The sequence below is a fragment of the Acipenser ruthenus genome, chromosome 4 (genome assembly GCF_902713425.1).
Source record: "Acipenser ruthenus chromosome 4, fAciRut3.2 maternal haplotype, whole genome shotgun sequence".
Taxonomy (NCBI): domain Eukaryota; kingdom Metazoa; phylum Chordata; class Actinopteri; order Acipenseriformes; family Acipenseridae; genus Acipenser; species Acipenser ruthenus.
The window spans coordinates 103,457,904-103,472,136 of NC_081192.1; the positions used below are offsets into that span (position 1 = coordinate 103,457,904).

A 14,233-nucleotide genomic window follows, 5' to 3' on the forward strand; every position below is an offset into this window, starting at 1 on the left:
GCAGGCCACCGTTATCATGAGGGTGGCACTTTCGGTTGCCATATATTTTTTCAGTTTGCTGGTCATCACTACTACTATATTTTATAAGATTTCCATTTTGTTTCTAGGAGTAATTAAGATTCAGGGTATGTGAAAAAGTAAGTGAACCCCTGGTTTTATCAACTCAATTACAGTGCCTTGCGAAAGTATTCGGCCCCCTTGAACTTTGCGACCTTTTGCCACATTTCAGGCTTCAAACATAAAGATATGAAACTGTAATTTTTTGTGAAGAATCAACAACAAGTGGGACACAATCATGAAGTGGAATGAAATTTATTGGATATTTCAAACTTTTTTAACAAATAAAAAACTGAAAAATTGGGCGTGCAAAATTATTCAGCCCCTTTACTTTCAGTGCAGCAAACTCTCTCCAGAAGTTCAGTGAGGATCTCTGAATGATCCAATGTTGACCTAAATGACTAATGATGATAAATAGAATCCACCTGTGTGTAATCAAGTCTCCGTATAAATGCACCTGCACTGTGATAGTCTCAGAGGTCCGTTTAAAGCGCAGAGAGCATCATGAAGAACAAGGAACACACCAGGCAGGTCCGAGATACTGTTGTGGAGAAGTTTAAAGCCGGATTTGGATACAAAAAGATTTCCCAAGCTTTAAACATCCCAAGGAGCACTGTGCAAGCGATAATATTGAAATGGAAGGAGTATCAGACCACTGCAAATCTACCAAGACCTGGCCGTCCCTCTAAACTTTCAGCTCATACAAGGAGAAGACTGATCAGAGATGCAGCCAAGAGGCCCATGATCACTCTGGATGAACTGCAGAGATCTACTGCTGAGGTGGGAGACTCTGTCCATAGGACAACAATCAGTCGTATACTGCACAAATCTGGCCTTTATGGAAGAGTGGCAAGAAGAAAGCCATTTCTTAAAGATATCCATAAAAAGTGTCGTTTACAGTTTGCCACAAGCCACCTGGGAGACACACCAAACATGTGGAAGAAGGTGCTCTGGTCAGATGAAACCAAAATCGAACTTTTTGGCAACAATGCAAAACGTTATGTTTGGCGTAAAAGCAACACAGCTCATCACCCTGAACACACCATCACCACTGTCAAACATGGTGGTGGCAGCATCATGGTTTGGGCCTGCTTTTCTTCAGCAGGGACAGGGAAGATGGTTAAAATTGATGGGAAGATGGATGGAGCCAAATACAGGACCATTCTGGAAGAAAACCTGATGGAGTCTGCAAAAGACCTGAGACTGGGACGGAGATTTGTCTTCCAACAAGACAATGATCCAAAACATAAAGCAAAATCTACAATGGAATGGTTCACAAATAAACATATCCAGGTGTTAGAATGGCCAAGTCAAAGTCCAGACCTGAATCCAATCGAGAATCTGTGGAAAGAACTGAAAACTGCTGTTCACAAATGCTCTCCATCCAACCTCACTGACCTCGAGCTGTTTTGCAAGGAGGATTGGGCAAAAATTTCAGTCTCTCGATGTGCAAAACTGATAGAGACATACCCCAAGCGACTTACAGCTGTAATCGCAGCAAAAGGTGGCGCTACAAAGTATTAACTTAAGGGGGCTGAATAATTTTGCACGCCCAATTTTTCAGTTTTTTATTTGTTAAAAAAGTTTGAAATATCCAATAAATTTCGTTCCACTTCATGATTGTGTCCCACTTGTTGTTGATTCTTCACAAAAAATTACAGTTTCATATCTTTATGTTTGAAGCCTGAAATGTGGCAAAAGGTCGCAAAGTTCAAGGGGGCCGAATACTTTCGCAAGGCACTGTAAGGGGATAATTAGAATCAGTTGTTTAAATAATTAGGTCGATCTTCAGGGGTGAGTTTGGGAGCCCCCACCCTATATAAAGACCAGAAACTTTGTGAGTTTGGTCTTCACCATACAGGTGTGTGGAAACACGTCATGCCACTATCAAAATAAATCTCTGAGGACCTCAGAAAAACAGTTATTGATGCTCATCAGTCTAGAAAGGATTACAAAACCATTTCTAAGGATTTGGGGCTCCACCGATCCACTGTCAGACAGATACAAATGGAGAAAGTTCAAGACCACATTCACTCTACCCAGGAGCAGTTATCCTACCAAAATCTCTCCAAGAACAAACTGGAAAATCATCAAGGAAGTCACAAAGAGTAACATCCAAGGATCTGCAGGCCACTCTCGCCTTGGCTAATGTGAGTGTTCATGACTCAACTATCAGAAAAAGACTGGTGTTCATGGAAGGATAGCCAGGAGGAAACCATTGCTCTCTAAAAAGAACATTGCTGCCCGTCTGAAGATCGCCAAAGAGCACATAGATGATCCACAAGACTTCTGGAACAATGTTCTCTGGACAGACGAGTCAAAGGTAGAACTTTTTGGCCTCAATGAGAAACATTATGTTTGGCGAAAACCAAACACTGCTTTCGAACAGAAGAACCTCATCCCAACCGTCAAGCATGGTGGTGGGAGTGTGATGGTTTGGGGCTGCTTTGCTGCCTCAGGACCTGGACGGCTTGCCATCATTGACACAACCATGAATTCTGCATTGTATCAGAAGATTCTAGAGGAGAATGTCAGGCCATCCATCCGTGAGCTGAAGCTGAACCAAAAGTGGGTCATGCAGCAAGACAATGATCCTAAACATACAAGCAGATCTAAAACGAATGGCTATAGAAGAAGAAATTCTGTGTTTTAGAATGGCCTAGTCAAAGTCTGGACCTAAAGCCCACTGAAATGTTGCGGCAGGACCTGAAGCGAGCTGTCCATGCAAGGAAGCCCTCAAATGTCACCGAGTTGAAGCAGTTCTGTAAGGAGGAATGGGCCAAAATTCCTCAAAACCGATGTGAGAGACTAACCAATAGTTACAGGAAACGCTTAGTTGAAGTCATTGCTGCTCAAGGGGTGCCACCAGTTACTGAATCTAAAGGTTCACATACATTTTCACACATGGATATTGAATGTTGAATCATTTGTGGATAAATAAATGTTGAAAAAGTATCATTTTTTTTGTTTCACTTGTTTAATCAGGTTATTTTTTATCTATTATTAGGACTTAGATTAAGATCTAATAACATTTTAGGTTAGGTTATTAGGTTATTAATCCTAAGGGGTTCACAACTTTTTCTCGGCACTGTAAATTAGCCTGGCTGGGTCAGTATGATCAATAAATACAAGGGATATATTATTCTAAATAAGGTGTTTCAAATATTTTATTGAATGGAATTAGGGGTAGGATTATTATTATTTATTATTTGTTTATTTAGCAGACGCCTTTATCCAAGGCGACTTACAGAGACTAGGGTGTGTGAACTATGTATCAGCTGCAGAGTCACTTACAATTACGTCTCACCCGAAAGACGGAGCACAAGGAGGTTAAGTGACTTGCTCAGGGTCACACTGGACCACACAGCCTTCAGTCTAGGGTGTACACAATTGATTACTATGAATGATCTGTCTATGTACCGCACTTACTGTTATCAACAGAAATACACATTACTCGTGTACATTGATAGATGATTGACTTGCATAACCTGTTCACCAAAAATACCTATTTTTCCGTTCCACACAGTGGTGGTACTGGATTGATTGATTGATTGATTGATTGATTTTCTTTTCATGCGGCTCAACACCATGGGTATAGCTCTGGTATCCTCTTCCTTTGCAGCTTACATTATAGCATAATGGGGTTCATATAGGCATGCCTTGTGGAAACTGAGGCATTGGGAGCAAAAGAAGACTGTGTTCAATTGAGAATATTCGGTGGGATTATCTCAATGTTTTGATAATGTTAATAGGTAAAAAAAAATCTGGCAGATAAACCGTATGTGGCCTATTAGCAATGAACAGCACGTTAGTCAGGATTTTTGCTGCTTTGTCACCTGTTAGATTATCTTACCTTGATAGGTGTCTCAGTTGAGTTAGTGCCAGCCTTTTCCTTTACTAGTTTATAGAATTGGATTTAACTGGTAGGCTGTTACTATATCAGGGTGTGCTCAGTCATGCTAGTCCACCCTGCAGCCACTGTGTAGAATCTGACTCATTTATTGTGATTTTCTTTTAAAGGAATGTACAAGAATTTAAAGTGGGTTCTTTCACATTGGCAGTTCTGCAGTGCTTGGAGCATATGTTTCATGTCCTGTTGTGTTTTATATGCCAGTTTTTTCGGTGTGTCAGAACCATTTAAAGTAAATAAATTACATTTGGCCAATGCTTCCACACTTCTACGTTCTCAAACGTTTTTCAATACGGACCTCCAACTGAAAATTGATACAAAAAGCTGATCACGAACAGAAAGAAAAATGGCCATGCTTCAGTGAAATAAAATGATTCAAAATGTTAGTAAAACTACAGTACTTAAGACAACAAATAACATGTAGAATATGTATGCATCTCACATGTTAAAATAAACTCAATTAGTGTTTGAATGTATACATTTTTGCCAAGGAGACCATTAGTGTCTAACCCTAATCCTTCCTCGTGTCCTTATTAAAATTTACCATGGCAAATTTGCATGGTCTTCCAATGCTTTTCATATGGTTATACTGTACTATGCACTTACAATAGTTTACCAAGGTTTGCTATGTTTGGTTTTATATGTGATATATAGTGCTTATCTATGCTTTGCAGTGCTTTCACTATGCTTTATTATAATGTGCTGTACTATGGTGAAGTTTTATAAGTGACTCAAATCATTTAGAATGTATCAACTAAATTAGCAAACAATGAACAAAAAGTCAATGACTCATCAACAGCACATTTGAGGGGACATTGGGAGATCGAATGCTTGTAGTTAATAGACTTTTTTTGTTGTTTTTCCAGCTGAATGGCACAATGCGAGTCATCTTGGAACCCCTGATTGGAGACATGCCGATTATTGGAGCTGTTTCCCTTTTCTTTCTTAGGAAACCTGTGAGTATACGTTTCACCTCAGCTTTGTTACCGCATTATTAAAAATGTATGTAAATCACCTAAAAATAATTGTTTTCTGTTTGCAATTCTTGGATAATTATTGCCACATGTTCCTATGGTTAATCTAAGTCAAGGTGAACAAGTTTTGCATCAGTTCTCTGACTTGGGGTAAAAGAAGGCTGTGCCTTGCTCACATCTGAAGACACTTTGTTACAAGATTGTATTTTCCCAGGGTGAAAAACAATGTGTCAATAGAATTCATGCTACTCTGTTAATGGAATCCAAAATGTATGCAGTGGAACAGTATTCCAGAATGTCAGTGCACATGCATCACTAATTAGAGTCTAGAACTTCCTTCAGTTTCCTTGCAATCTCCTTCCAGAGTGTTTCCCCGATTTAGCTTGTGAAGCACAGCCATTGCATACGCAGTTCACAAGGAAGCTCCTCTCTTCAGTGGGATGTTTACAATCATTTGGATCATTTAAGTATTTCATGTTCTTGTGTTAACTTTTTTTTTTTTTTTTTTTAATTAACATTAAGCAAAATGTTTGTTTTTTTCTCAGCAAGAAATTGATATATATTTGGTATAACTGAGTCTCAGCTTCATATATACAGTACGCACGATTTCATGAAGAGGTCCGTCCCACAAGTGCAGTGGTACTGCAAAACATTATCCTTTTATTACCAATGCAAAATGACTAGGTCAGACATTCGAATGAATGAATGAATGAATGGAGGGGTGCCCTGGAAAAACTTGATTTTCATGTTCTTCAGATAATCTCTCTTTGTTTATAACCAAATACCATTTTCCAATGGTGATAAAAAGCAAAATAAGTTTATTTATTTTAGCAGACGCCTTTATCCAAGGTGACTTACAGAGACTAGGGTGTGTGAATTATGCATCAGCTGCAGAGTCACTTACAATTACGTATCACCCGAAAGACGGAGCACAAGGAGGTTAAGTGACTTGTTCAGGGTCACACAATGAGTCAGTGGCTGAGGTGGGATTTGAACCGGGGACCTCCTGATTATAAGCCCTTTTCTTTAACCACTGGACCACACAGCCTCCTTGTTAAATCTGAAACTTCCAGGACACCATTTAGTGAATTATTCAGACCTGAAGATCATGTTAAAACAGGGCAAGTCAAAGGTGGGCACGCAACGTCCAACACCAACAGTAAGGCAGGGAACCCACAAGCAGAAGAGAGCCTGAAGCATGTCATATATGGATGCTAGTGTAAATCATACCAGTTCATTTGGTCTAGAAACAAAAATGCTGTCCCTCTTCCTTAATGATAAGAGCCGGTACCTTTTTGTTTACATTCCCAATATGTTAGTTTAAACGTGTTTAACACAAAGTTTAAATTTAAGGAAATTGAACGGAAGCCAACCCTCTTGATAGAAGGGAACAGGCAAATTACATTTCTACTTGTCATTTCATAATCAGAAACATTTTAATTTGTTGTGCTTACTAAAGCCATGTTAACAACACGTCTATGTGGTGCTTTCGCTTGAGCTCAGGAGCTGCTCTTCACTGTCAGTTGCCGGCCATCGGTATAGTATATGTAACACTTGGATCAGGTTTCCCTTTGCTTTGCTTGCAATACACTGCTGTGCACTAGATTGTGCTGATGCTTGCTAATATAAAGACACATAATCTTGCCTACGTTGCAAATGTCTATGGCAGGCAACATAATAGAAAGATAAGGAGGGTAATAAAATAGAAAGAAAATGTCATTGGAAGAGGTTTGCTCTTCAAGGTCTGAAGCAGTGAACTGTTCATTTAAAAGGAACAGAGAAATAAAAAGCTGTCTGGCTGCTCTTTTAAACATGCTGCTGAACTCCTGGAAGCCCTGCAGTGCTGGAATCAAACTGTATCACTTGAGTAATTTCCATGCTGGACTAATCTCTGTAACTGCTTATTTCTCTAATTATGCAGTTTTTGTAATGTGTAATGCCAAAGGTAATGAGCCAATGAACTCTGTGTGACCTTAAATAACACTCTGTTTCGTGACCATATAAGGCAAGGATCTTGTATGAAAATGACAAGGAAATTAAGTAAGGGCAGTTTGCTTTGGTTACGCTTTTTTGTTTAAATCCCATTGGGATTTTAGAAAGGGGGGGCACCACTTTGCCCGCCTGCTATGCAGTGGTGAGCTGTCCTTTTGGACTTTGGGAACAGCAGAGCTCAAACCACTCTCTCCTAACACTGCTGGAATTCACAAAGCTCTTGTTTCCCTCTCAAGTTTGCACAGTGTTGTTTACATGAATGAGAAAATCGGCAATACAATTCACCTAAATAAAACATGCAAGGTATTCGGAATTGGGTGTACACTAGGACAGTTTGGGACAGTTCAATTCACTTTGCAATGCATTCTGGTAAGTGTAGTCCTGCTGTTAAAGGTACATGAGGTAGGTAAAACATACCCAAATGCATTGCGTTGTGAGTTGAAAAGCCTGAACTGTCCCAAACTGTCCTAGTGTACATGGAGTCATATGGTAACCCTATTTGAAGTATCAGAAATGTTCAGTGCCTATCACCTGTCTGTCCTTGGGTACATTCTACCTCTGTTTTAAGGCGTCCCTGTGTACTATGAAACAGGTTATCAGGCTGTGTGACCCTGGCTTAATTTTTGCCTTATAAAGCCACTTCAGTTGCACTTGGCTCCTAGCTACTGTGCAGCCTTATAAAGGGAGAGCACTTTGTTAAACTTACATTTTGTGTATACAGTAAATCATGGTGACTAGTGTTGCACCAATTATTCAGTTTGAGCTTCACAGAAATCAGGGGCTGACAATCAGGTCAGGGTCATTGGTAGTGATTGGGCTAATTTTATCATTTCAAATTAAACCAAGTGAAGAAACAGCTGCTTGTATTTGTGGTGATTGCTGCTTTTCTTAGACCACACAAACCCAGCAAAAGCAGCTTGGAATGGAAAATTATCCTGATGAACACCAGTTACCCTCACCTATGGAGAGCTTGATCCGAATAATCAAAATCGCTCTGTGCAGCTCTAATGGTGATCTAATGGTGGTCTTTTCATAATAATGATTACTCTTAATTTTGTATTTACAGCATGGCAAGGGATGTATGTTCTGAACCTATGTTTCGTTCATGTACTGTAGGAACTAGACTGGCATGGGTGGGTGTGACGAGGTACACCCCGCCCTTGTGTGTATTTTATATTGTCTAGTGTTGTTTTATAATTTAAAATGTATGTATTTGTGCACGGGTGTTTTAAGGTCTGCAGGGAAGGGTTAATTGACTTCCCTGCCAAAGCAGTTCACGTGCCTGGGCCCGAATGATTAACAAGCAATCGAGCCCAGGCACAGCTGCATAAGAGGTAGAAATCTCACACTTGTGGTTGAGTGTTCAGAGGAGAGAACGTGAGAGGAAGATGGGAGAAAGAAATTCACAGATTAAAGAAAACAATTGCTACTCGTGCTGGAAGGACCAGCACAATATTTGTTTGTTCCGTGTTTGTTGGAAGTGTTTTGTCTGTCTTTTGTTTTGGGTCGTTTTGTTTTGTGCAAACTGTTTATTTATTATTAAATCAGCACATCAGCGCTTCACTCGCGGTGCTGAGTCTGTCTCTTCCTGGTCTGACTTCACCACCAAGCCATCCTGGTCACAGTGGGAAATGAAAGAGCTAAGTGAAATGAGTGTATGCAATGTTAGACACCCCTTTCAGTATAGATTCATGACAGACAGGTTGATCCAAGGGCTCTATTTTCATGCAAGTGCTCATTTATTGGTACAGAGTTCTGCATATTGTGTTTATGGGTTATATAATAGAGGATGTGTTCCTTTAAATGATTAGAGTAACTAAGGAGTACTCTTTTGCTGTCAGTTGGCCACTGCATGTAAATGGGCTGTAGTCTGCTATACTGTAGTACACTAATATAAGTAGTAACTGACCATTACTTTCCATGGTAAGGCTCCAACAAAAAGTCAGTGTTTTGAGTTTGCTTTTTTTCCATTCTTTTATGTATTGTTATATTTTTACGCTAACCCAAATCTAATATAAAATGATCACAGATGGGCATTTTTCAAATAAGTAAACCCTTTAGAAAAGTTGCTTTAACTGTCCAATCCTTGTTGTTGAAACTCAGTGAGGCCTTTCTTGGTCTCTCCTTCCCTATTAGTTATGCTTATGACATAGCCAAATGTAAACAAGGCATCCCAGCATAGCAGGATTTTTATGGTACAAAGGCTTCTTGCTATTCAGCGAACCTCTACCCAATGGAGAATAGTGCTACTGTATCTAGAGTCACATTTTTAATCTTAAACACTAGAGCTCTTTATCAGAACCAAAACTGTCACATTGCCAGAATTCTAAGAATACCACAAACAAGAGTCTGAAATGTGCATACAGCTAGCTGTAGCTGTAATTCTCCATGTGTGCAGTCTTTAATATACCCTAGGTGGCTACCTCTAATGTATATTCAAGTGTTCGGTGGCTACCTCTAACCAAGCTGAGAATGTATTTCTCACACACGCTTTGCTTTGTCAAGCATACAAAGTCATACAAAGAGTGCAAGAGAAAGTACACTCTCAACTTGAACACTTATAAACACATTGTCATTGAATCTAAAACAGATCAGAAGCTGACATTAACACACTTTTTTGTATAGAACCTGTTGTAGTTTAAACGTTCAGAATTCTTCCTCATTGTCATTGACATTGTGAGTGTGAGGTCTAGACTGTCTGCGAATCTTGTTCAGGCTGGGTTCTTGCTCTTTTTGTGTCAATCTGACATATAAAGTGCAAGAGACTTTATTAGAAACAGCCAACACTTTCAAACGTATTGCAAGTCATTTAATCAAAAATAAGAATACCAAAAGCTAATATAATGGACGTGAAAATTCTGCAACAATTCCATCGGCTGGTTTCAGAGACCCAGATTGGCACTAATCTTGGACTACCTTACCTAAATGAATGGAGACTACTGCAGAAGAAGAGAACGAAGCTAAGCGTGAAAATGTTTAGATGTATTGAAGTCTGTAATCTCTGGCACATGCATTTCCTGTGAGGAGCCAGTATTTAGAGGTTGATTGTTACAGTTGTATATCAGGACATCTAAAGAATAGAAGAGGAGCCTACTTCTGTCGCAATCATTTCTATTTTTGCATCTTTATCTAGTCACATTTGGTATGCACACAGAGCTCTTTACCTTACGTATCTAGTTATGTACTGGTGTGGCAATGTGGGTAGTAGTGCGCAGCTGTGTAGGTAATGCAGCGCTCCAAACAACGACAGACAACAAAGTTCACGGTCCAAACAGTTCTTTAATTTTCCTTATCACAGGTTGGCACTGTTAAATAATAATACTGCCTTTACACAGCAGTGTGTATCGCCAGTAATAAACCATGGGGTTCAGTCCCGAAATAATAATACAATAACAATAACACTCAACACGGACACGGCCACGTCTCCAGACAGTGCGTGCTCTCGTGCAGGTGTGGTGAAAGACAATAATAGTGATGTAGCAGTGCAGTGTGGTCCGGGCTTAGTGCTGGCCAGTAGCGACAGCTCCCGTCTAACAAGAACAAACAATAACAGTTAGACAAACAAACAATCCATGATTGACACATTGTGAACCGCATTATGGCGGTGACTTCTGGCATTGTGACTCCGCCCCCTTCCTGGATGGCTGGATTCCGACTGACCCTGGAATGAACTTCCAAACCATCCAGTCCGGGGCACACTGTTCCTGTTATACAGCGCCCTCACAGGTCAGGAGGGAGATTGTTGACTAGGATTCATTTGTACAATTGTAGAAAAAGTTGAGGGGCAATCCTTTCAATGAGGAAAAAGATTAAAATGGCAACAGTTTGACTTCATCAGCATGTTCTCCATTCAAACCTGTTAAATTGCCAGCATTCAGGAAATAGCCAGAGCTCATATTTTAATTATGCAGTCATTTTCCATCTGAGAGATCTTTAATCTACATCAAAGCTTTGTTTAGCGATCTGATCCAGTTACAACCTCTTTGTAATCCACTCAAAACAACCCACCCCCTTAGCTTGCTAAAGTTAGATTACTACTTACAAAATATTTCATCAACACTTGAAATAAAGAACTAGTCTCCTAGTTATTTATGCACTTTCTCAACTAGCTGTATAATTTTGATACACATACTGTAATCATGGCCGGATTAAGTTTAATAGGGGCCCGGGGCTGTTATCGTTTTGAGGGCCCCTCTTTGCATATTCATTTGCTTCCCTTTACTGTTTTACTACCACCACACTCGATTAACATTAATGTCAAATTATTCAGTCTTATCTGATCCATATTTTACCTGATTCAATGTTTGAATTAGCTCCAGTTTTGAAAATGAGCATTGGCCACAGTGTTAGTTACTGGCAGTTTCAAATACAAAATGGGAAATGCAAACTGCAGACTCTTCTATCGTAATAGCAGGTTATCTGGAAATCTGTTGTCCATATCTCTTACGAATATGTACGTGTATAATAGGTTTGTAGTAAATATATATATATATATATAATGTTTAGCAAATAATACAAGGATAGTACACAGCTCTTTTTTATGTAATGTTGTTTTTTTTATTATTATTTATGTCCGCAGAATCAGCAGAGCTGCACACACAGGAACAACGTATTATTATTATTATTATTATTATTATTATTATTATTATTATTATTTATTTATGTATTTGTTTATGTATTTGTTTTTTTGGGGACCAAAAGAGGCAGGCTGTGTTTTATTTAAGACAACCTAAAAACTTCATGGAAACTCGGTCTAAGAAAGCTGTACGATATCAGTAAGTCGCGCAAGACCAAATTGGAACTCAGGCACAACCATAGCCTCCGGTATTTTAATAGGAATTCGTTTATTTGCATTTGGAACGAGAATTTCTCAGTCTAAAAGAAAACTACATGGAAACACACACAACCCAAAACTACTACCAAAATAGGGTGAGAAAAAGGTGAGACTTATTTTTATTTTTCCATGGAGATTGTCCCACGGTAATCCATATAAACCTAGGTCGTTTCCTCCTGTTGATTTCTCTCCAATGTATTTTCCTAAGTACTGGTATCTTCACATACATTTGTTGGAGTTGTATTAAAATAGCGTGTCAGCGTTGGTGTTTTGTTTAACATATCTTCCTCGCGACTGTACTTGTTGTGTTTCTGCTTTTCAGCGTCGCTGTCATATTTCCCAGGTGCTGCTTAGCCAGACATTTACCGGTTCTGATCTGCGTCCCGTTTGCGCCGCAGCACACCTGATAAAAGTGGCACTTCAACAAGTCATATGATCAGACAGTCCCTGCTCCTCCAACGCAATACGACTTGGTAAAACAGACGCGTTGTTCCAATCCATACAGTCACACACTACTTATTTATTTTTTAGATATAGTATTATAATAAATTATGCTGCAGCCCCAAAAGCCCCTGCGTCAATCCGGCCCTGACTGTAGTGGACCAGGAAATACAGTAACATCAAAGGAACTGTGACTAATCTGAAAATCTTGACCCTTTGACATCATTAAATGGATTTTTGCTGATTCCTTTGTGTGAGTGTTGTGTGTCTGCTGTATTTGCTGGGTAACCAATGCTAAACCTTACATTTCCTTTTTTGGGCATGGGCAGTAGGAACCTTGTATTGCTTTACTGTTCTATACTGTACATGAAATGACCAGTTTTCTTTTGCAAGTGTAGAAAGAAGAACAAACCGTGTTCTTGCATTTGTAACTGTAAATAAATACTTGAATGTCTTTTAACAGTATCAGTTTTAGAAACAATAGTCTGAGCTGCAAGTAAAAATCCACATGTTGTTTAACTGTTACACACCCAGTATTTCCACTGTATTGTACTGTGGCTTTGTGAGCTGTCATTATTTTCATCACACGCTATTGTTCTTAAAGGTCATTGCCTTTACAACAGAAGCACATTCTAAATGTAAATGAGGGTCATTTCTTAATCAAGTGTAGACAGAACACTGAATTAACTTTGTCAAATCATTCATCTACTGGCCTTTCATTTTTTGTATTCATATTTTTTGATTGGGTGTTTATTTTTGATTGGGTGTTTAAGTTATTGATGGAAAGTAAAGATGAACAAAATTAAACCATATAGTTTACCACCATAATCATCTAGCTAGGAAAAAAGGACAAATCCACAGCACCCCTTTCCGTGTGAGAGCATTGTTTAATACTTGATTCAGCTCCTGCTGATAACTTTTAACTTAAGAATGCACCAAAGACCAACGATAATTGAAAGCACAACAGTTTATATAGTCTTAAGATGGCAGTGGCACACATCTTGCTATGTAATCGGGGTGTGGAAAATCGAAGTCATACTGTGTGTGTGTGTGTGTGTGTGTGTGTGTATATATATATATATATATATATATATATATATATATACACATATATATATATATATATATATATATACACACACACATACACACACAGTAATGCACATTCGTCAGAACTTGTGTCCTATGTAAATACAGTAGTTCAATAAAAATGCAAGGTACTGGAGACTACAGAAATGACAGCATGTAAAAAGTAGTAATAGGCCCAACTTGATACTTGCGATCACTGATGCAGCATTGCAAGAATTTTTGTTGTTTGTTTGTTTGTTTTTCAGTCAAGCATTGTGAATGTTTCATAAAGCTTCAGAGCCAGCTACAGTGGGCTGTGTTGGGAAAACCTGTTTGTTGGTCCTGGTAATTTAATAGAGATGAAATGATTTATACAAAAGGAATGTGAATTTAGTTAGAAAGGGAACATTAAGTCATGGAAAAGCCTTCAGCAATGTGTTTTCCAGTAAGAATCACATTAGTAATGAACCTTTCATTCCATAGCTCCATAGCAAGTAACAGGTTTATCGCTTTTGTAGGCTATATTATTAAATATTTGTTGTTGGTCTTGAAAGTGCTAATCTGTTTTCTGTACAGTATACCGTTACACTGAATGTGAGTTTTGGCTGCTGCTTTTGGATGAGTCACTCTGTCTTTGAGTGCTACCTTTATTTTTTTTACTATGTTAACTCGCTTGGTGTCTTAAAGTCTGGCAGTGCAGTTGGAGCAGCTGACAGTTTTAAACCAGGAAAATAATTTAATATAATGCCTCAGCAATCTAGAAGCTTTTGTTTTCTGTTTTCTTTTATATCAAAAAGATGTTATTGCATCTCTAACTCCATTTATCAGCCAAATATATCGATGTTTCATGAAACGAAATCATACTGTAGGAGATTACTCATAGAAACTCATTTGGCAGCAAGTCAAAGGATAATGCATTATTTTGTCTTCTTTTATTTTGTGGTGCTCCTGCCATAC

General features: G+C 38.8%; 1 protein-coding gene across 3 annotated transcripts in view; it reads left to right on the plus strand.

The window, feature by feature from the left end:
• LOC117399467 (extended synaptotagmin-2-like) overlaps positions 1-14,233 on the plus strand; it is a 76,522-nt gene that overhangs the window by 32,181 nt on the left and 30,108 nt on the right. For all 3 annotated transcript variants that reach the window (XM_059023306.1, XM_059023307.1, XM_059023308.1), the window contains exon 6: positions 4,834-4,923. In XM_059023306.1, the coding sequence (XP_058879289.1) occupies positions 4,834-4,923 (90 nt within the window). The remainder of the gene's footprint in view (positions 1-4,833; positions 4,924-14,233) is intronic.